Source organism: Microtus oregoni, unplaced genomic scaffold (assembly GCF_018167655.1).
Source record: "Microtus oregoni isolate MIOR12 unplaced genomic scaffold, Mior012 000004F_ref0000308, whole genome shotgun sequence".
NCBI lineage: Eukaryota > Metazoa > Chordata > Mammalia > Rodentia > Cricetidae > Microtus > Microtus oregoni.
The window spans coordinates 12,077,303-12,100,594 of NW_024543063.1; the positions used below are offsets into that span (position 1 = coordinate 12,077,303).

General features: G+C 44.2%; 1 protein-coding gene across 1 annotated transcript in view; it reads left to right on the top strand.

The window, feature by feature from the left end:
• The window catches only part of Xrcc5 (X-ray repair cross complementing 5), a 96,325-nt gene extending 76,486 nt beyond the window's left edge, over positions 1 to 19,839 (top strand). The window contains exons 17-21 of the mRNA XM_041650012.1: positions 2,428 to 2,537; positions 4,722 to 4,818; positions 5,325 to 5,392; positions 18,536 to 18,607; positions 19,370 to 19,839. Of these exons, the coding sequence (XP_041505946.1) occupies positions 2,428 to 2,537; positions 4,722 to 4,818; positions 5,325 to 5,392; positions 18,536 to 18,607; positions 19,370 to 19,384 (362 nt within the window). The 3' untranslated portion in view covers positions 19,385 to 19,839. The remainder of the gene's footprint in view (positions 1 to 2,427; positions 2,538 to 4,721; positions 4,819 to 5,324; positions 5,393 to 18,535; positions 18,608 to 19,369) is intronic.
• Positions 19,840 to 23,292: the final 3,453 nt, after the last annotated feature.

Genomic DNA, 23,292 nt, shown 5'->3' on the forward strand with positions numbered 1-23,292 from the left:
TTTGTTTGCTTTGAGCTTCTTGTAGATAGCTTTTTCCTGCCCGATAATCAGGGTTGTATTATTTTCCTTTAAAAGACCGTTGGAACATGCTGTTTCTCCTTCATTGTACGTGGATATTAATTTACTGCCGGAGGACACATTGGGGGAGATTTTTCAAATTGCATAGGGAAGTGTTTCTTTAATCCTCAAATTTGTCAAATGCTTTATGGTAATGGAGATCATAATCTCTGGGTTGGTAGGAGAGATGGAATGGGTCCTGGGGATACTTTTCCCGGAGAAATTGCTATCTTAGAAATGTTTTTTTTTTTTTAAATCCCTTTCACATGCTTTAAGGTCCTCAGGAAATGATTAGATGGCATTGATTTCAGGTCTTTTGTAAGACCCTGAATAATGCTCCGGTCTCTGATTCACAAAGTTAGTGGCCTTGAGCCCTCACAGGTGACTCTTAAAAGCAGTTTGCTTTAATACTTCTCTCTCACATACATTTTCAGCAGGATGTTCAGATGAAGTCACGGTTTTGGGAAATAGTGGTCTTAGAATATCTTGGCCATACTGCATAAATTGTCATGCAGCCAAGAAGTTCGTAGTTTTCAGGGACAAAGGGCAGTGCACCTTTAGGCCATGATATTTATGTTTCATTGTTTTTTTCAGCTTAGGTCAGGGCATGTTTCTCTCCTCCGCTGCATTTTTCATACTGAAGAATTCCTTTTTTCTTTGTTTGTGAGGCAACTGTGAGTTGCGGCTTGCTTTGTAAATGATAATATTATTAATGTCCTCCTGCTTTCTGAGGCATTTATTCGTTGCCTGCTAACAGCTATTGTTTATTAAGTGTCCAGAGCGAGTACAGTGCTGAGAAGCAGGGGGAATATTCAGGTCTAGGAAGGGCATAGACACAGTAATGATTGCTGTTTTCTAATGTGATCTGGGATTGCTAAAAGGTAGGTTATTGCCAGCTTGTTAGTTTTCATTGTCTGGTACTGTTTGTATTACCCTGAGTCTCAGAGTTAGAGAATTGAAGGATTAATTTCCTATGACTATATTAGAAAGTGTAGTTTTGAACTGTCCAAAAAAACCAAAAAAAAAAAAACAACAACATGCAGGAGAATTGTCTGTAATCTGTCAATCATGTTTTAAATAAACGCTGATTGGCCAGGCAGGAAGTATAGGTGGGAAAACCAGAAAAGAAGTAGAAATGATGCAATGAGAACAGGAGAATTCTGGGAAGGAGGAAGTTGATTTCTCCCAGTCCTGCACAGACCACCAAGGAAGCAGGATGTGACCTGCCAGCTGAAAAAGGTACTGAGCCATATGGCAAAAATAGATTAGAAAAATGGGTTAATATAAGCTACAGGAGCTAATAAGAAGACTGAGCTAATCGGCCAATCAGCTTTATGACTTATAGAGATCTCTGTGTGATTTTCTTTGGGGCTAAACAGCTGTGGGAACCAGGCAGGACAGAAAACCCGAACAAACAGGCCCCGTTCATGTTACAAGAACAAGGCTGGATGGTGGTGGCTTATGCTATAATTCCAGCATTCAGGAGGCAGACGTAGGTGGATCTCTGTGAGTTTGAGGCCAACCTGATCTACAGAGGGAGTTCCAGGACAGCCAGAGCAGTTATACAAAGAAACCCTGTCTCAAAAAACAAAAAAACAAAACAAAAAAAACCCCAAAAACCCAAACCCCCCAAAAGCCAAGAACAAGATTTAAAATGAAACAAGCAAAAACACAAAAGAAAATATTCTGCTACAATCTTGTGTTTGATACCCGAGAAAGAATACTTAGCTGTAATTCTAAGCCCGTTAGAAATTTAATTTTCTTTCTTGACAAATAGCAAATATTAGCAAATTTCTTTTTTCAAAAGATTTATTATTTTTAATTATGTGTCTGTGTCTGAGTATGTGCATGTGAGTACAGTGCCTATGACAGCCAGAATAGGGCATCAGCTTCCCTGCTCTAGAGTTACAGACTGTTGTGGGTGTTGAGAATAGAACTCCTGGCCTCTGGAAGAGCAGTACTTGGACTCTTAACTGCTAAGCTATTTCTCTAGCTCTTTACCAAACCTCCTTCCTTTCCTCCCTTCTTTGTTTTTTCGACACAGGGTTTCTTTGTGTAGCCTTGGGTGTCCTGGAATTTGCTTTGTAGACCAGGCTGGTTTCAAACTGCCATAAATCCTTCTGCTTCTGCCTCCTGAATGCTGGGACTAAAGATGTGCACCACCATGCCTAGCACCAAAGTTCTTAAATGTAGACTTTTGAGGTGGAATTTTTGCATCTTATCCTTCCCTAGAGAAACTTGGCTAATATTCACCCAGATTCTGAGGCTCTTGAACAAAAGAGTTTATCCTTACAGTTATGTGCCAAGAACTGTACTGTGTCCTCACAAACATCCCTCCCACCTAAGAGAATAAATTGTCTTATATTCCAGCAAGCCTCCAGCTAATAAGTCACATTGAGCAGTTTGTGGATACCAACGAAATACTGTATTTCCTGAAGAGTATGGAGTGCATCAAAGCTTTCCGGGAGGAGGCTGTACAGGTACTAACTGCGCTCACCGGCTTCTGCCCCAACAGCTGTCAAAGGGCAGAGGCAAGCAGCACCCCCACAAAGAAGCCTGGGTTTTGGAAGCATCATTCTCACTGCGAACAGTACAGTATACAAGAGTAGTAGAAATGGCTAAATTCTCTGCAGCCGTCATTATCATCATTCAGGAGGAATGGGGGCAGTTGGGGCGGGGGTGGGGGTGATGGATTCATCTCTCTGAGTTAGCTTTTGATTGGCACTAGTGTCCAGGTGTCATGTTCCTACTTAGAGAACTGAGGAAAGTCCCATTGTGACCTCTGGTAGCCCTGCCATTATAAAGGATAAGCTGCCTCTTTTAGGAAAATTGACAGAAAATATATATTAGTGTGATTGTTGAGGAGGATTTTACAAAGACAGGAGTGGGTATATGAATGCTAGAAGAAAAAAAGAACCCTACAAACAGTAATTTCCCAGTGTTTAAAGTGGATTTTCTTTGTTTTGTTAGGAACTCTTAGAAAATGGTTATGCTGGGTGGTGGCACACATCTTTAATCCCAACACTTAGGAGGCAGAGGCAGGTGGATCTCTGAGTTCAAGGCCAGCCTGGTCTATAGGGTGAGTTCCAGGACAGCCAGGACTACACAGAGAAACCCTGTCTCAAAGAATAAAAAGAAAGGAAATGCTTGTAAACCTTTTGCAGAGAATTTCTGACCTTTAGTCCTCTCGGCAAGAGTGAGCCAAGATTGAAGTAGAAGGTGTATTTTTAAAACAGACATAGTTGTAGAGTGTTTCTGTGTGGGTGCCCAGTGAACAAGTTAATCCGTGAATGATTTAGGTTCATACAAAGAATGACAAGAAAGTGAGAAAATGTCATCAGGAGATGATCCAAATACCCTTCAGATTAAAAAAAAAAAAAACCACAAAATGTTGGAAAAGTAGAATCAAGAGAAGACGAAGGATGACTTGGATAACCAGAGGGAGTCTGTTTAAATGGGGAGAGGGAAAATGTGTTGCTTTTAAAATCTCACTCAGGCTTCATGGACCCTGTCAGCACAGCTGGGGAAGAATGTCAGCAGCCAGAGAGCTGGGCGCTGGCTGCACCACCTTGAGGGCACAGTCACATCCGATCTCGCAAGCTAAGCAGGATCAGGGCCAGTTAGGACTTGGGTGGACTGTCTGTCTCAGTAATTTAGTGTGGACAGGGCCCCATGTTCTACCTGCATCACTACAACAAAGATGAGAACAAGATAGGAGAGGTCCAAAAGAGTCTGGAGACGGATCAGTCCATCTCAACGCAGACTTGCTTTAAGAGTAAAATTGGGTTTTTTTTCCTTTCTTTTTTTAAAATTATTTTTATTTTTGAAACAGTGGTATTTTACTGGAATTGATATGTAAAATTAGTTTTTAAAAAGAATATGAAATTCATATAAAGAAACAATATCAAATGGCTCTTTGTTCCTTATGGCCCTCTTCAATTTTCTGATGTGCAATGGCATGTATTTTCCTTTTCCTCCACTTCTTCGTAGTCTCTCTGACTACTGGCATGGTCTCAGGAGTTCATCCTAGCTTAGAGCTTATAGTTGTACAGCTGAGCCGGCCTTGAACTTATTCCCTTGCTTCCATTTCCCCAGTGCATATTCCAACAAGCCAAGATGAATGTTTCTTAATTAATATATATATATATATATATTAGTTATGACATGCATAAATATTTATAATTGAAATACTATAATTAAAATTTTCTTTAAAGTTATTGATAGAGCAGTGTGAGATGGGGTATAAACAAGACTGGCTGAGTCACTGCTGGAGTTACGTAGCTCAGCGGTAGAGCCCTAGGCCAGCGTGCATGAAGTTCTGTGATCAATCTCTGATAAACACAAGAAGAAACAAAGATTAGATAAATTGACAATTCTTGAAGTAAGATGATCAATGTATTGAGTTGCATGAGCATTCGGTAAAGTGTTGTTTTGTTTGAAAACAAAGTTCTAAGCTGCCAAAATCTACATGGCTTCGACAGCTCCGTGCCTTCCCAGGATTAGCCACCTCTGACTCACAAAAGCCAGAGCAGTCTGAGTTGCTGGTTTCTGGTTACCAACGTGCACATTATTTCTGATGGGTTCAAGTCTAATGCATTGGTATGGAGCTATGCTTGGCTTTGTGTTTGCCCTGACTTGCCTCTTCTTCTCTTGCCCACCCCCAGTTTTCAGAAGAGCAGCGCTTCAACAGTTTCCTGAAAGACCTTCGAGAGAAAGTAGAAATTAAACAATTAAATCATTTCTGGGAAATTGTTGTTCAGGGTAAGGTGGTGGTGTTTTCTTCAAATATTTATGCTACTTAAATATACACACACACACACACACACACACATATGTGTATGTGTGTATGTATGACTTCTCTTTTTACTTTTTCTTTTTCATGTGTGTGGTATACATGTATGTGCATATGCTTGTTTGTGTGCATGGGACACATGTTGCTTGTGTGAGTGTGTGTGTGTCCATGCATGCACATATGCACACACAAATGCATGGGGAAGCCCGTGGTTGATGATGAAATCGTCTCGGTTGTTCTTTACCTTACTTTTTATTTATTAATTAATTAATTTTTTAATATTTATTTATTTATTATGTATACAATATTCTGTCTGTGTATATGCCTGAAGGCCAGAAGAGGGCGCCAGACCTCTTTACAGATGGTTGTGAGCCACCATGTGGTTGCTGGGAATTGAACTCAGGACCTTTGGAAGAGCAGGCAATGCGCTTAACCACTGAGCCGTCTCTCCAGCCCCCTTTACCTTACTTTTTAGATGGAGTTACTTTGATCACCAAGGATGAAAGCCCTGGAAGCTCTGTCACAGCTGAGGAGGCCACAGAGGTATGATGACCTAATTCCCTCCCTGTCTCTAGATGAGTTCCACCACGAGGAAGCTACTGACATAGCTTACCTGTTCCTTATCAGCCACGCCCCTGCGTCAACTGCAGTGTTCTTCGAAGAGACATTCTGTCTGTTCGTTTTCCCGGGGTTATGGTTCTAGAGTCCACCTGTAGTCCAGCTTCAGTAGCCTCAGAACTGTTGAACTCCAGTGCGTCCTGCTTAGCCTAGAGCCTAGTGAAGCCTGCCAAGTGCCCTCTCTCCCCACCTTGAATTGTTTAAATTTGTTGTGTGTGTGTGTGTGTGTGTGTGTTTGGATGGGACGCATGCTGTGGCAGATGGCACATATGCAGATGTTAGAGGCAACTGCAGGTCTCAGTCCCCTCCTACCACCATGTGGGTTATCAGACTTGATGGCAGCACACCTGCCCGCTGAGCCGTCTAGCTGCTCCTTCCCCGTCTCTCTTTAAACGTGTTGGTTAAGCAGCAAGGGCTGGGGATGTAGCTCAGGGGTAGAATAATTGGCTAAAATAACATGCATGAGGTACTGAAAGATAGGAACCACTCCAAAGATTCTGCTGGTTTGAGACAGGTCTCAGGAGTGTCTGTTTGAGGTTGTAAATCTGTTCTTGTGAACATAATGTCGAGCCGGTAGAGAAACACTCCTAATCTAGCTCTGGGAATAGCCAGGTGTTCTCAGTGAAAGACCCCATGTATACAGAACCCACGAGCTTTTGATTGGCACGTCTGTTAGGCTAAGGCCTCCTTGTTTGATGTATTGAATATTAAATCCGACTCAACTGTCAGTCAAATATATGTAGCTATTTAGTTTAGTAATTCTTCTTTGTATCTCAAGGTTGTAATGAAATTTTTATGAAATTAAATTGAATAGCTCAGAGCACACAGTTTATAACCTCCTGCTTCAGTCGCAGTCCCCGGCTGATCCAGTCCCGCCAGCACCTTACCTGGCAGCTGGCCGCTGACTCAGCTGCTCTGTGCTAGTCACAGACTGGGACAGTGACAGCACCTTGACCTCTAGGGGCTCAGCTGGTCAGTTCTGGGGGCACAGGGCTCTGATGGAGACTGGGCACAACCATGGGTGGTAACGAAGAACTCGACCAGAGTAGCCGGTAAGGGAATGGCAGGGACAAGTCTGGGAACGGTTATTGTTTACTTTCAGGCAGAGTGGAAAGTGCCATGAAAATTCAACCAGAAAAGACGCGAGGCAGGAACCGAGTATTATGAGGGAGAGGAGTTAGCCAGCAAAAATCAAGAATTTTTACGAAGTGTTTTGATTTGCAAAGTTTTTTTCTTGATTATTTTTTATTTGATTTATTTTTTTGAGACAGAGTCTATAGCCTAGACTGGCTTTGATTTCCTGTATAGCTAAGAAAGACCTTGAACTTAAAAACAAAATCTTTGTGTGTGTGTGTACACCTGTTTAAGGGTGTGTACACCTGTTTAAGTGTGCATTTATGTGAGTGCAGGCACACTTACGCTGTGACATGGGTGTGGCAGTTAGAGGACAACCTTGGTGTCATCCTTGTTTGAGGCAGGATCTCTTCTTGCTGCTGCCTGTGACATTGCAGCTGACCCACAAGCTTCTAGAGCTTCTGCTGTTTCTACTGTAGGGACACTAAGATTCCAGAGGTGCACACAGTCGCCAGTGTTCACATGGGTTCTAAGGACCCAAACTCAGGTCTCTACTTGTGCAACAAGCGTTCTACCCAGTAGGCCATCTCCTCAGTGTGGCCTTGAATTCTCTGATCCCCAACTACTGAGGATACACCACCACACCAGTGCATGCAGTGTGGGACTTGAACCCAAGACCTTTCGCTTGTACAGGAAGCATTCCCCCAACAGATGCCTACCCCGCACTCATTGTTAAAGAGCAGGTATGGGCCTACCCTAGAGAACTAAGATCGTAGCACTAGAAGAATGCTGTATGGTACTGATTATTGTCTCAGTGCTCCACAGTGCCTGCAGCCGCTTCTGAGTGCCATGGGCTTGAGAATGTCACTCAAATGTTTGATTTTATTTTGATTTGTTTGAAATGTTGTAGCAATATTTTTCCCTTAAACTGAAATGCTTCAATCAAGGGTCTTCAAAGAAAGACCCATGGGGGGGGGGGAGAGAGAGAGAGAACACAAGAGAGAGAGAGAAAGAGAGAGAGAGAACACAAGAGAGAGAACAAGAGAGAGAGAGAGAGCAAGAGAGAGAGAGATTGAGATTTTGATTGTTTAACCGAGACATTTAAAAAAATAAGAAGTTCCAGATATTTTTCTGCATTTAAGCTTGGCTTAAAGTTAGATTAGAGAATACAAAAGTGACCTGTGTGTGGGAAAGTACCAATCATCATATTTGTTATCCACAACTTGACCGTCTTATAGAAGGAAGACTACTCATTAAGTTTCCAGGTTGTCCACCTCCACTTGCAGGCACACACAGGCTGATTGTGGGTACAGGTTTTTATCCCAAGTGTAACGAGGGAGGAGTCAAATTGGACACTGGTAAAGACAGGTATGTCGATTGCCTTCATCCTCCTTGATGATGGGTGTTGACTGCCACTGACCTATGACCTTATCAAGTTTAAAGATACAAGAAGGTAACCTTTCAAAATCAAAAGCCCTCTCAAGATAGCATCCTTCCCAACAGATCTAAGACTCATCTGGACAATCTGTGCAGGTTATAAGCGGGGCAGATGCTTTGGGCCCCATTTGTCATCACTGTTGCCCGTCTGCTGTCCAGCACACAGTAGACTGGCTGGTTTGAGATCAAGGCAGGGTGCCTGTGTCACCATCTTGAATTCCTCCTGGGAGAGACCTGCTGTGTCATTCAGGGCTTTCACCTGATTGGATGAGGTTTACTGAGGTTACCAAGGCTTCTCTTAAAGTCAGCTTTTACAAATGTTCATCTTACCTACGAAGCGAAACATCAGATAGCATTTGATAGAACAGGCCTAGAGAAGTTGGAATAAATCTATGCCAGTCGGCTCTTGCTAAGTACAGTAGTAAGTTCATATATAATTTACTTCTCTCTAGTCATTACGCATTGTGAGAAATCTGCCATCTAGGTGAGACTGACTACATCTTCTAGTTTTTACAGGAAGTGGCAAATGGTCATATTCAAAAGCTAGGCTCTCCCCCCCCCCTCCCCCAGCACATCTTAGCCAAAAATGTCACATCTCAGTGAGGGAAGGAATCTAACAAGAGAACGCTTTCCGATTGTGTGAGACTCATTCTGTATCACACGTGTGATATCTCCTTTTGGGTTAAAGAGCACAGAACCTATGCATCAGGAGTTTTAATGTCTGATAATTAAGCTTTAGAGAAATTTCAGCTAATTGTTAGGAATAAGGTGGAGTTTTTGGGTGATTCTAATATCCCCAGAACCGATTTCAGTTGTAGTTTAAGATAATTGGGATGCCGCCATCTTTGAGGGGAGGTAGCGCCGTGGGTATGACAGGTGGGAGAAGCTCTTCTGTCAGTGGCTACCTGGTGCTTTCGTGCTTGGTGGACAGTGTTTCTCTGCCAGTAAAACTCCACTTATGGCAGATGAGAAGCCAGGAAATGCAGCCAAATCTATGGCATGCCAGCTCTGAGGGAGCACTTCGGTATGCGTTGTCTTAGAGCCTCTACAAATCTATGGCATGGCAGCTCTGAGGGAGCACTGCGGTGTGCATTGTCTTAGAGCCTCTACAAATCTATGGCATGCCAGTTCTGAGGGAGCACTTCGGTGTACATTGTCTTAGAGCCTCTACAAAAGCGTATCGCACATCAAGACGGCTGGCTTCTTTTTGCTTCTGGAAAACACCATTTTTTTTCTTTCACATTTTCAGTGATTCTGCCAATGTATTTATTTATTTATTTTGTTTTTTCAAGGCAGGGCTTGCTGTTTAGCCCTAATTGTCCTGGAACTCACTCTATAGACCAGACTAGCCTTGAATTCAAAGATCCCTCTGCTTCTGTCTCCCAAGTGCTGGGATTAAAGGTGTTTGCCACTTCCTGGCCCCAGTGTAATGTGTGTGTGTGTGTGTGTGTGTGTGTGTGTGTGTGTGTGTGTGTGTATTTGTGTGAGCATAGTGTGTGCATACTTGTTTGTGGGGGTGCATGTGCCTGTGTATGCAGGGAGGCCAGAGGAGGATATTAGGTGTCCTGCTCTGTCACACTCCATCATATTGCTTTGACATAGGTAGTGTCCTAATTTTGCTGTGATAAAATACCCTAACAGAGAGTAACTTAGGGGAGAAAGGGTTTATTTGGCTTACAACTCCAGTTTACAGTCCATCATTGTAGGAAAGTCAAGGCAGGTACCTAAAGCAGATGGTCATGACCAGTGACGAGCAGAGACAGAATGAATGCATATATACTTAGTACTTACCCAGCCTTCTCTGTTCTTACGCAGTCCATGCTCCCAATCCAGTGATGCTGCCTCACTTTTGGGCTGGGTTTCCCCACAGCCTTTAAGACCGTCTGGACAGTTTGCCCATAGACATGCCCACATGCCAACCTGATTTAGACAGTCTATTACTGATACACTTTCCCCAGGTAATCCCAGGTTGTGTCAGGTTGACAATAAACGCTAATCATTACAGGCTCTCTCACTGAACACGGAGCTAGGCTGGCACCTAGATAGCCCCAGTGATCCTCCTGTCTACCTCCCACGTCTCTGGGGTTACAGGTGCATGTCACCATTCCTGGCTTTATTGTTTTTAATTAATTTTTCCATGCAGTATATTTTGATCATGTTCTTTCCCCTTCCCCTACTTGCCACACTCTTTCCTACCTCCTTACCCACCCAACTTCACGCTCTTTCCCTCTCCCCTCTCAAAAAACCCCAATAAACCTGGAAATCAAAAGAAACAATAAGACACAAAAAATTACCAAAATGAAACAAAGAGCCTACAAAAAAATAATAAAGTCCCAAATCATGGACTCTGTTTTAAGTTGGCCAAATATTCCTGGGCATGGGGCCTGACCTGGAGTGTTGTTGATAAACCCAGTGACACTCCACTGAAGAAAACTGATTTTCCCTTTCCCAGCAGGTATCAATTGCAAATAACTTCTTGGTTAGGGGTGGGACTTTGTGTACACTTCCCCTTCTCAGTGCTGGGATTTTGTCTGGCTTGAACATACACAGGTTGGTTCGTGTTGAAATAGTCTTTTTTGAATCCATATGTATTTCAGTCCTGTTGTGTCTGGAAGACACTGTCTCCTTGGTGTCATCAGTCACCTCTGGTTTCTACCTCCTCTTCCCTGAGCCTTGAGGGGAAGGGTGTGATACAGGCATTGTATTGAGAAATGGGTGTTCAAACTCTCTCTCCAGCTGCACAGTGTCCAGTTGTAGGTCTTTGTGCTAATTCTCATCTACTGCAGGAAGCTTCTTTGGAGGGGCTTGCATCATGCACTAATCTATGGGTATGGCACTGTTCCATCAGGGGTCATTTTATTGCTGTGTCCCGTTAGCAGAATAGTAGTTGATTTTCCCCTAGGCCCATGACTCATCTCACTTCAGATTCAGGGCCACTTTTGCAGTGTCGGTTGTGGGTTCCACCTCATGGAATGGGCCTTAAATCCAATCAGAAAGGGCTTGGTTATTGTAATGGTTTAGGTAAAATGCTGCAGTCCCTGAGGGGCAGCCAGGTCCCACCACCCGAGATCTCTGTGGCTCCCAGGTGGGTGGGAGGCGACAGGTCCCATGAGGAGCCGAGGTGGGTGAGAGATGGATAGATGCCATGCAGAGAAAGTGGGTATAATTTATTTAGTGGGTTATGGAAGGGAAGGGGAAAGGGGAGAGAGAGGGAGGAAAAGAAAGAGAGAGAGTGAGAAAGAGTGAGAGGAAGGGAGAGAGAAAGGAGGGGAAGGCAGGGGAAGAGGTTGGTAGCCACCTGCCAAAGAGAGCAGCAGGCTGGAAGCAAAAGAAGATCTTTGCCTCAGTGGAAGGGGGTGGGCAGGGCTTGTCTCTTAAGGGACAGGACAGACATTACAGTTATTACCATGACTTGTGTGCCATTATTGCACTAGTATATCTTGTAGGCAGTAGCACCTGGCTGTTTACGTGGGTGCTGGGATCTGAACTCAAGTACTCATGTGTCTGCAACAAGTATTCCTATTCACTGAGCTGTCTTTGTAGCCCTTAGTTTAGTGTTTACATCAAATATTTATATGATACTATTTGACTTATAAAGAACTTCTACAGTGTATGATACTCATTTAGAACATGTGTATCTGTGTTTGTATACACATCATATTCAAGCAAGAGTAGGAAGTAATGGGGATAAAATAATGGGGTATTTATTTAACCATAGAACCAGTGGTTTCCATGACCACTCTGTGAGCCTCACAGTGACCTGCTGAGAACTGTCGAGAGTGGAATATATCCTCTTACCACTGGGAAGCCAAGCCCAAGAAGAGTTCAGTGGAGTTACATGTGAGCTCTTAGAAGCAGCAAGAGGATTAAAATGCCAGTTTCTGTGTGCTGCATTGGGCCTTCAATCCCAAGTGAACGAATGGCCTTGTAAGTGGGACCTTTGACCAACAATCTCTAAAACACACTTGTCCCCATCTGCTTCATTTCAGCAAGTAACTGGTACTGCCAAGAGCACGGTGCTTGCAGTGACCGAAAGACCATGAAATAGAGTCAGTGATTCACCTTCACAGTGCATCCTATTGGTGTCTGATGTGCAAAACTATGCTTTTGTGTCTGCCTTAATGGCAGTGAACCCTTTTTATATTAGCATGTTTTTATGGCTGGGGGTCTCTGGTGGAGGGCATGGACTGGCACTTAGAGTTGTCCTCTGACCTCATGCACAGTGTAGCATGTATGCACCTGCATGCTCATGTGTACACACACACACACACACACACACACACACCACATGCATACTTAAAAAGATTTTTTTGAAAAACATTCTAAAATGGCATCTGTTGGGTTTTTTTTTAGAGAAAAATGCATCTGTAGATGCTAGTGGAGAGAAATGCAGACTTGGCTCAGGGAAACAGGTTCCTCATGGTCTTCCCCTGCATTGTGATTGTTTTCTGGTGGTGTATGTGCAATGTGTTTGTGTGTGTGTGTACATTTGGGGCTGTGTGCATGGAGGTCAGAGATCAATGTTAGATGGCTCCTTAGTCATTCTCCACATGAATTTCTGAGACAGGGTCTCCCACTCACCTTCTGCTGACAAATTTGGATAGACTGGCTGGCCAGCAAGCCACATGGAGCCTCCTATTTCTGCTTCTCCAATGCCGGAATCGCTGGCATTCATTGTCACACCTGATGTTCTTACATGGGTGCTGGAACTTGAACTCAGGGTCTCATGCTTGCATAGTAAGCACTTTTACCAGCTGAGCCACCTCCCCATGTATCGGCGTAAATGAATGCAGACAGATTGTAATAATATATACAGCTTTAACGGGGAAATAGACTTACAGAACCACAGGTTCCCGCGGAGAACAGGAAAACAGAAGGGGCGGTGGGCTCATGTTCGCCAGATTTATATGTAAACATTAGCCCCGGCAAACACGCCCCCTAATGGGCTGGGCTTATCCCTACATCCCCAGCCCTGCTTGTGGTTTTAGTAGGAGTAACGTGCTTCAGCTAATGAAAGGCTGGTGAAAGGCGAACCCTTTTGCCCAGATACTGAGTATTCATTTGCTTTGCAATCAACAGATTGTTAGGTTTGCCCCTTCCCAAATAATCATTTAGCAAACTTTGACTCTAGTCACAGAGATGGAAGAACCAGCCTTGGAGTCCATCTATTTCTCTCAAGGTGTTTACCATAAGCTTTCTAACATCAGCAAGCTGTCAGACTCTTGCTGTGAAATGTTGACATTAGAAAGGAAACAGTTATGTTCCAGGAATGTTCACTTGAAGTGAAAATTAAATTATAACTTATTACAGCACCCTAAGGAGAGTCACTTCTCTCCAATATGTTTTAGAAGTGTATGGATTTTATGATTCTTTGAGAAATGGAGGTAAGTCTGTCCTGGTACAGACATGGAAATGTATTTCCTAGAGATAACCATGGTGTTTTGTGGCTATAACCCTGCAACTTGAGAGAAGGCAGCATGTGGAACCAAGGCCCAGCCCAACCAGGCTACCCATGTCAAAACAAAAAATCGTCCATAAATTTAGGTAGACACTTTAAGTTTCCTGGCATCTCTCATTCCATTCTGAAATCTAGGTAAAATACTGCTCTTTGTAATTCGTTTTAATGTCGCTGTGATATTTTTGCTGAACTTGTTCTATTCCTAATGGGGGGCGTTATGCCTGTCATTAGTATTTAATGTGGTCTTTCCATAGGAAATCACTGGCCAGGAATCCTGTTCTTGGACGTAGAATCCTGATGAAAGAGTCTAAGATGAAGTCTAAGAATCATTGCTCTGAGTGCCGTGTAGCCCAGTGGTAGTACACTTGGCCAGCCTGCCCAAGGTCCTTGGTTTGGTTGCCAAAAACCAAAACAAACAAAAAGCAAAGAAAATTTTTCTTGTTTATTTTCGTGTGTGTGTATGTTTTGCCTGCATGTGTGTATGTGTGCCATGTGCATGCCAAGTGCCCTGAGTCAGAAGAGGATATCAGATCCCCTGGAACTGGGGTTCAGACAGCTGTAAGTGCTGCAAGTGCCCTGGGTATCAGATCCCCTGGAATTGGAGTTCAGACAGCTGTAAATAACCCAGGTCCTCTGGAAGGGCAGCAAATACTCTTAACCAGTGAGCCAGGCTCCAAAGAATTGTTTCTTTCTAGGCATGGTGACACTTGCCTGTAACCTCAGTCCTCATAAGGCTGAGGAAGGAGGGTCCTGAGCTCAAGGCCAGCCTGAGATGCACAGCCCTGCCTAGAAAAAAAGAATCGTTTTTCTAACTGACGGTGGTCTCTGTTGGACCCTGTGACCATTCCATTTCTGCTTTAAATTACTGATGTAGTTTTTCTATATGTTAGGGAAAGTGTGTGTGTGTGTGTGTGTGTGTGTGTGTGTGTGTTTATTTAAAGCTTAGTCCTTTTTAGACTTGTTTTTCAAGTATGTAGCCCTGTCTGTCCTGGAACTAACTTTGTAGATCAGCCTGGCCTGGGACTCACAGAGATCTGCCTGCCTCTGGGATTAAAGGCATGGTAGGCTTGATAATTTTTTTTTTTTCAAGACAGGGTTTCTCAGGGTAGCCCTGTTTGTCCTGGAACTCACTCTGTAGACCAGGCTGGCTTTGAACAGACAGATTCTCTGCCTCTGCCTGTTGAGTGTTGGGATTAAGGGTGTGCATCACCACCACCTGGCAAGCTTGGCAATTTTTACATTTGAACTTTTTATTAAGGCAGTTCATACATTTACAAACATCGTGTGTATACAGCTTCTTTAAAAATATCACGTGACTGTTGACTGCCCCAAGGTTCCCTGGCACCTTTCTGCAGTCAGCTGCTACTGACTGTCACTTGAGAGCCTTTTTGTCTGTTGCTGGCCTTCGTAGACTTGAAGTCATACCTTTTGTGATTTATCACGGCTACTCTTTGCTGTGTTCTAGCTGTGTGATTCCTGCCGTATCTATCCTTTCTCCTGATGACAGGCACTGGGTTTGTTTCGGAAGTCATTTCCATTTGTAACTGAAGACATGGAAGAATCATGTGTGTGTACATACTTGGATAGACGCTGGGCAGAACCCCTATAATTAGAGCATTTACACCTACACAAACCCGTAAGCTGCGGCGGGGGTGGGGGGGGAGATGTTTGGGAATAATTAGCTCTGAGATGGCCAGGTCCTTGCCTGGGGGCTCCTCGGATCCAGCAGAGCTAAGGTCCAGCTGTGTCCTTTGCTCCAGGCTGCAGCATTTTCTGCCTCACTGAATTATCCTTATGAATGAAGTAAACTGGGAATAGCATTAGTGAAACCCCAGATTCTATCATTTTAGGCAACCTTGTGTTCCTTTTGATTGATTTGTATTTGTTTTAAGCCAGGGCTCATGTAATCCATACTGGCTTGCACTTGTTTTGTGGTGGAGGGTGACCTTTGAACTCCGGGTCCTTCCCTTTCTTCACCTCATGATTGAACCACCACATCTGGCTTTGGTTTGTTTGCTTGTTTCCTTATTTTTTGCTGCTATAGTATTGGGATTGGATCAGGACTTTGCAGATGCCAGTCAATCTCCTTACCACTATTGTCCCAACCTGATGTTTTTGAATCTGATGTAATCATTGGATGGTGTTGGCCTTGGCCCAGTGTAAAAGCCTCGGGGTTTTGTTTTAAGACACAGTTTCGCTTTGTAGCCCAGGCTGGCCTGGAACCCCCTGCGTAGAGCCAGCTCACTTCGAACTCTGAACAGTGGCAGTTCACTTGCCTCTGCCTCCAAGTGCTGGGACTGCATGTGTGAGCCACCATAGCCCGCCTGTGTCGGTCATGGGTGTTGGTCAGGGTCCGGTTGTTAGCTTTCAGTCTAATGGAGTTCCTGTGCAGAGCTTATTGATTCCACTCTCCGAGTGAGTCTTGTGTGCTGCTGTCGGCTCATTTTATAATGATCTCAGAGATCTTTATACAGAAGACTCTGTGGTAAACCCGAGGAAGTGATGGTGGTTTGAGGAAGGGGAAGCGTGCCACCCATGTGTCCATCTGGTTCTGTCCACTTAGGCATATTGCAGAGGAAAAGAATGACAACAGATGGAGGTGACTCTTACCCTTTTCTGCTGTGACCTGAGAATTTGCTTCTTCAATTGAGGAAGCAGGCCAGTCCTCCAGTGTTCCCTCTCTAGCTTCCTGGTCACTGCACACACTAGAAGTTTCTTGCTGTTAAAGCTGATGAGGAGTGGACCTGCAGAAGAGATGAGCCTGGGGCTTTGGGAAGGATAAGGAGGCCTGGCCCAGCCTTTAGCCATAATCTGCTTATGCAAGAATGTGGAGATCTGTCAGGAATTCAGCTGCAGATGTTCTGAAATTGGTGGAAACTTGGGCCTCTTTTCCCTTTTTTCTTTTCTTTTTTTCTGCTGCTCTGCTCTTCGTAGGAATTTGGCCTCATCTCAGAGATGTGCCATTTGTGTTTAGTTATATACACCATGACCATACTGTGCAGGTGATCCTGTCTTAATTTAGTCTTAATTGCACTATGAAGCCCTGCAGGTGGTGAGGCAATGGGAACTGGAGCTTAGAGGATCAGCGCCAGGATGAATTAGGGTTTTTTAATATTCATCAAGCTGGAGAGATGACTCAATGGTTAAGAGCGCTGGCTGCTCTTCCAGAGGTCCTGAGTTCAATTCCCAGCAATGACATGGTAACTTACAACCATTTTTAATAAGATCTGGTGCCCTCTTCTGGCCTGCAGGCATACATGCAGGCAGAACACTGCATGCATAATAAATAAAATAAAAATAGAAAGAAAGAAAGAAAGAAAAAGAAAAAAGCTTCATTAAGAAAACCTACCATGTTTCAGGTTGCTGAGTGCCTTATGTAGTGGGCCATTGCCACTGGGCCCATGGAAGTTGGGAGGTGCTGGTCATTTGTGGCCTCACAGGGTATATAGTGAGAGCTTTATTCTTTTTTTTTTTTATTGAGAAAAAGAAAAAAGAAGTTTCCCCCTCCTCCCAGCCTCCCATTTCCCTCCCCCTCCTCCCACCCTTCTCCCTGAGAGCTTTATTCTTTTCACCCTAACTAGGTAAGTCTTACTATATATTTCTGATGAGCAGAAGAAACAAGGTAGAAAATAATTTTTTTAGTGTAATAATCAATCAGGACAGCTATAAAGATTAAGAATCAGGGGGTGAGCATAGCTTATTTTTAACCTTTGACATACATATTAAACCATGTGCAAAGCTTCATTTATCTGCAGTTAGACCTCAGATATCTTTAGTGATATCACCCAGAATAAATCTGTAGAATCAGTGATACCTCAGCTGCATTACAGTCTGTTGAGACTGTCTGCCCCAGATTTTCTGTCTCTGATAGCATTTATCCTAAGTCTGTACAGAATCTAGTCGAGGGTCACCATAGGGCTATGAGAAGATCCATAATGTCTTTAAAGAATCTCAGTCAAAATGGAGATCAGCAAGAAGTGAGGAAAAACGTCCAGGGGAAGATGTTGTCCACAGACTGCTATAGCTTCTGTCCCAGTGCTGAGAGCAGAGCCAGTGAGGCACACCAGCCTCACACTTCCAGGGATGAGCTGTGCTAAGTCTCGTATGTAATGGGAGACCCTGGTTTATGGCTTGATGAAGAGATATTTTTATGATAGGTCTTGTTTTAGAGGTGATGGTCATTCCTGTCATTTATAAAAGTAACAAGGATAAGTAGGGAAAACAGTTTTCATGTTAGGAAAGAAAAAGTTGTAAGTACATGCTTTCCTTGTTGCATGGGTTGAACTGGAAGGCTTGCTTGCCACACAGAATAACAACAGAAAGCCATGCCCACCTTCACTGCCCCATTTAAAACACTTCTACAGGCTCGTCTCTCTCTCCTGGAGTGCAGGTCACCTGTGCTGGCACAGGATGCCTTGGTCAGACCCGCCCCTTCCATACGGTGAAGTCTGGAAAGGTTCCCTGCTATTCCGCCTGGAGGACTAGGGTGGGAAATGGTGTTCGGATAATTTCCAGAGCACTCAGTGCTTTTCAAAATCTGATATCACTCCTGGATCCGTCCAGACTTTTCAGTGTGTCTGCCTTTTAGAAGCTCCAGCTGTTAGCACACTGATGTAGAGTGTTCTCATCTGTCTGTTTTCAAATCATTTCTAACACAAACAGAAGGATCTCCGCGGAAGATTAAACAGGCTCACATTTTGTTCTCTGTTGACATTTGTCCCCAGCTATGTTCAGGAAAAGATGACTAACTGCTTAATTTTTCTGCTCCTTTCAGAGGAGACCAAGAGGTGCTGGTTTTACTCGGGGTGCGGGGCAGGGCCTTTATTATTTTCTTAACCTGAACGTGCCAGCACAGCCTGTGAAAAGATGACGTGTCAGGTGTGCACCGTTATCACCTCTTTACCAAGAACTGATATTTTCTTCTTACAGAACTCTCTCTGGTGACAAGTTAGTGTGGACTATCAAACCTCAAAACTAGTCTTGTTTAGGAACAAGAGATCCCATGCCCTGTGTCTCAGAACCTTTCTGCATTTGCTGTTTTCATAAAAAAAAAAAAAATAATACTCATTTTATTGTTATGACCAACTTCCTGTTTTTAGTTTCTAGCCCCCAAAGACAAAGGCAAGGAAGACACAGCAGGACTTGAAGAAGGTGGCGATGTGGATGATTTAGTAAGTACTTTAATAAGCACCAGGTGTTTAAAGACTGAGCTGTCTGAGCTGAAATACAGCCACAAAACCCGTCATTGTAGACTTGGTTTTTTTACTTGTGTGTTAATTTTACACACACCAGACACTCCTTGCACTGTTAATTATTACCATTACAATTAATTATTACCATCACAGATTTAATCATATAGGTAATTTCATAATGGGGATTCCTAAGTTCTGCAGTTTCAATTATAGTGTTCGTTCAGATTAATCCTCACCTCTGAAGAACTGAAAAAGAGCCAGGGAAGCTATTCCCTTAGTAGAAGAATGTTATAATTTACTGAAACGTTCTTCACCAGAAATGAGCAGTGTAACATGCAGTTTGTGTGGGCTGACAAATACAAACACCCTTCAGAAACCCACTTCTTAGTGTTCTCAATTAGCTTCATATAAACAAAGCAGACTCACGGGCTTTTGAAGTTTCCTGAACCTCATCACACTGCGTTGTGGGTGCCTGGGAAGCTGTGCAAATGTTGGCTTTCGCATCTAGAGCTCATGCCTGAAAAAACCGTGCCCTTCAGCCTCACATGACCACACACTAGACTCTCAGCCTTGCTGTGGAGAAGTTTTGAGGGCTGGAATGAGGAAATATTTGGTGTTAGAGAATACTCATCCGTGTGTGTGACTGTTAGTACAGCTTCCATGCAGCCTCTCACCGGAGCCGCGGGTCTGAGGGCTGCTGGTCCCCTCCTACATGTGTTGTTTCATTGTTCTCGTTTTCAGCTGGACATGATATAGACCATGATGTCAGGAATCCGAGAGTGCCATCTCCATGTTGCTGAGAGCTCTGACAGAGGATCCTGGAAGCCATTCGGGGACTTGAAGCTCTGGCGATCATCCCAGAAGACAGCTTGGGAGTGAATCACCCCCAAATCTCTACAGAGTGACCACATATACATATATTACAAGGAGTAACTTAGACCCTATCCAAATTTATAAAGAGTCATTATTTTTTGATAGGCATATTATTTCTTGTGTGAAGTCTTATTCTTTTTGGTATATTAGACACATACATTGAAATTTCTGGAAAGTAGACTTCACCCTGTCCCGGTGTGCTGGTGAGGAACATGGTCCTTGTGAGGCTGTTAGACACTTACGGGCATCCTTCCTCAGGCCCACCTGCAGCAATAGCAGCTTATGGAGAGGGAGCAGTAGTGGTTAGTTTTTACCAAGTAAGTGAGTTAGAAAAGGCCCAGGAAATGACTGACCCAGTTCTCTCTCTCTCTCTCTCTCTCTCTCTCTCTCTCTCTCTCTCAAGCGATTTCACTACCACTTTCAGCTCATATTCTGGTGGCTTTCCTTTGACAGCGCGGGAAGGGGGCACACTCACCCTGCACAAACATGTTAGCGTGGGAACAACAGTGTTCTCGTGAAAAGAAGGCCCTCGTTCAGCCCAGTCTCTGCCAGATTGGCAATCTCTGGAAAACGCAAGGCTTGACAAAGTCATTATCAGGGTTTAGAATTGTCATTCCGTTGGTCCTTACTCACAGGCTTCACTAAAATGCCTTTTCCTTAAATTTCACAGTCTGTCTTTTCTCTGCCCAAGTCAGCTTTTATACATCTGAATGTTTCACCGAAACTCTTAGGAAACTAGCAAAGCACTTATTTTCTTCCTTTTGTCCTCATTCCTTTCCCAAATTCTTATCTTCCTTCAGTGATAGCCCCAAACATCACGTGCCCTCAACACCCCGTAAGTGGTTGTGGGTGGACTGCATTTGTGGATGGCATGCGGAAAGCATGAGAGGCTCACTACCCTGTGGATCACTGCTAAGTATATGCCAAAATGAGTCCAGAGCTGAAAATTAGATACGATCCATGCATGAACTGAAGATGAACTTTCAAATCAGGTGTCATGCTGCCAGGGAGATGGTGGTGTGGTTCACACTGGGCCCTTGGCGTCTTCCCCTTGATAATCTCAACACTAGAGTCGGTCTTGATGTTTGGGCACCCTCCACCCCAACCCCCCCTTTGAGACAAGGCCTTACTTTGTGGCTCTGGCTGTCCTAGAACTCCCTAGGGAGACCATGCTTGCTTCAGACTCAGAGACCAACCTGCCTCTGTCTCCTAAGGGCTGGGATTCACCACACCCAGCTCAGGTGCCCTTTTAAAGCAGTCTTGGCAAGAACAGCTAAAGCCCAGGGGATGCGCACGACTTGCTGAGACAGTCTTCAAGTTCTTTGAAGTCTGTAATGTACTATTTCCACCTCCTCCTGGACCATGACTTGGTGTGACCCTATAAGTACCTCCTGTCTTTGTCAGTGTGGGCAATTCTGTCCCATCAAACCAGAAAAAAGGTTGAGTCAATTTAGCCTTACAGATTTAATGATAGTTGTCTTTCTTTTTAATTATGTGTATATATGTTTGTCTGTGGGTATGTGCGTATGAGTATAGGAGCCTGCAGAGACTAAAAGAGGACATTGGATCTCTTGGAACTGGAGTTACAGGCTGTTGTGAGCCACCCAGTGTGGGTGCTAGGAACTGAATTCAGGTCCTCTGCAAAAGTACTGTGTGCTTTGAACTGCTGAGCCGTCCATCTCTCCAGCCCCTCCTTGGGATGCTGGGAGATGAGAGGGAGGAATGAGAAAGGACTAAATTACATGATTTCCAAATCAATTTCATATAGGCACAGTGATGCATGCTTGCTGACTTCATGAAGCATACTGTCGCGAATGGGTGAGGTGTGCTTTGCATCAGTTTTATTTCTGTGAAATGAGATCTGCAGGTCTACAGAGCGCCCAGGTTTTCTTCTGACATCTTACCTTGGAAGCAATAAGCACTGAGCTGTCGTCCGTCAGCCACAGACTAGTCCTCTGAAGCCCAGCGTTCTCACAGACTAGTCCCCTGAAGCCCAGCAGTCTCACAGACTAGTCCCCTGAAGCCCAGCATTCTTGCAGACTAGTCCTTTGAAGCTCAGCAGTCTCACAGACTAGTCCTCTGAAGCTCAGCAGTCTCACAGACTAGTCCCCTGAAGCTCAGCATTCTCACAGACTAGTCCCCTGAAGCTCAGCATTCTTGCAGACTAGTCCCCTGAAGCTCAGCATTCTCACAGACTAGTCCCCTGAAGCCCAGCATTCTCACAGACTAGTCCCCTGAAGCCCAGCAGTCTCACAGACTAGTCCTCTGAAGCCCAGCAGTCTCACAGACTAGTCCCCTGAAGCCCAGCGTTCTCACAGACTAGTCCCCTGAAGCCCAGCAGTCTCACATTTGCCAGTCTGGAACGTGCACGGAAGTCATGAAATGGTCTCTGCCACCTTGGGTCTCCCACGCCACTGGAGTTCATTGGCTCTGAGAGCCAGTCCAGAAAAAAGAGGGAGAAGCCCCCATGCATTTCCATATGCTCTCTTAAGGCTATACATCTCACCCCAAACCCCATTAAGATCACTATTTTAAATGATGCTTATGAATCTTTGGCAAAATTTTTACTCTTGGAAAGAGTGAAGGGGCTGGGCATTTTTTATTTTATGTGTGTTTGTTTGTTTTTAGATTTCTAGTAAGGAGGCAGCTTGTTGGTTCCCAGCCACTTAGCTCTGAAATAATCACACAAAAACAATTAATTAAATCACTGCTTGGTCCATTAGCTCTAGCTTCTTGTTAGCTTAACTCTTAGATATTAATTTATTCCATCTCCATTAATCTGTGTATCATCACGTGTCTGTGACTTACCAGGTAGAGTTCCCAGTGTCTATCTCTGGCTGCAGCTCCATGGCTTCTCTCTGACTCTGCCCTCTTTCTCTCAGCATACAGCCTAGCTTTTCCTGCCTAGTTCTGTTCTGTCCTTGCCATAGGCTCAAAGCAGTTCTTTATTCATTAACCAATAAAAGTACCTCCCACACCAAAGATTTTATTTTTATGTGTATGAGTATTTCTTTTTTTTTTAAAGATTTATTTATTATGTACACAGTGTTCAGCTTCCATGCCTGCAGGCCAGAAGAGGGCACCAGATCTTATTACAGATGGTTGTGAGCCACCATGTGGTTGCTGGGAATTGAACTCAGGACCTCCCGAAGAGCAGTCAGTGCTCTTAACCTCTGAGCCATCTCTCCAGCCCGTGAATGAGTATTTCTGTTGACCTGTGTATCTGTGTGTCCCATGTGTGGATTGCCCAGGAAGGCCAGAAAAAGGACTTGGATTCCCTGGCACTGAGTTACAATGCATTGTAAGCCGCTGTGTGAGCACTGGGAATCAAACCTGGGTCCTCTGGAAGAGCAGTGGCCTGTGTCTTAGCCAACGAGCCATCTCGCCAGCTTTGTTTTGTCTTTCCAAACTAGGATGCTATTTCAAGTAAATGAACAAGTGCATGCGCTTTTGCTTTGAGATGTGCAGTGAACACTACGCGGCCAGTTCTGATGAGCAGCAGACAGCCTGCTGGCGGCCCTTTCTCCCCTGGTGTTTATTTCACAGTGCCCTCGTTTTCTCTCCACAGGCACCTGCCCAGAACACCAGCGTTTTGGCTTCTCAGCTTAGGTGCTGTGAGGGGATGCAGTGGTGGTTCAGGAGTTGGGTACCACTTGTTGCATAGCCTCTGCCAAGTTATAGGGCCAGTTATAACTGCCTCGCAGGCTCACTGAGCGGAAGTACTCTGTATGTGCTAAGGTGCTCTCCACAGACCATGTGGTTTCATGAGTGTTCCAACTGGAAAGCGTAAG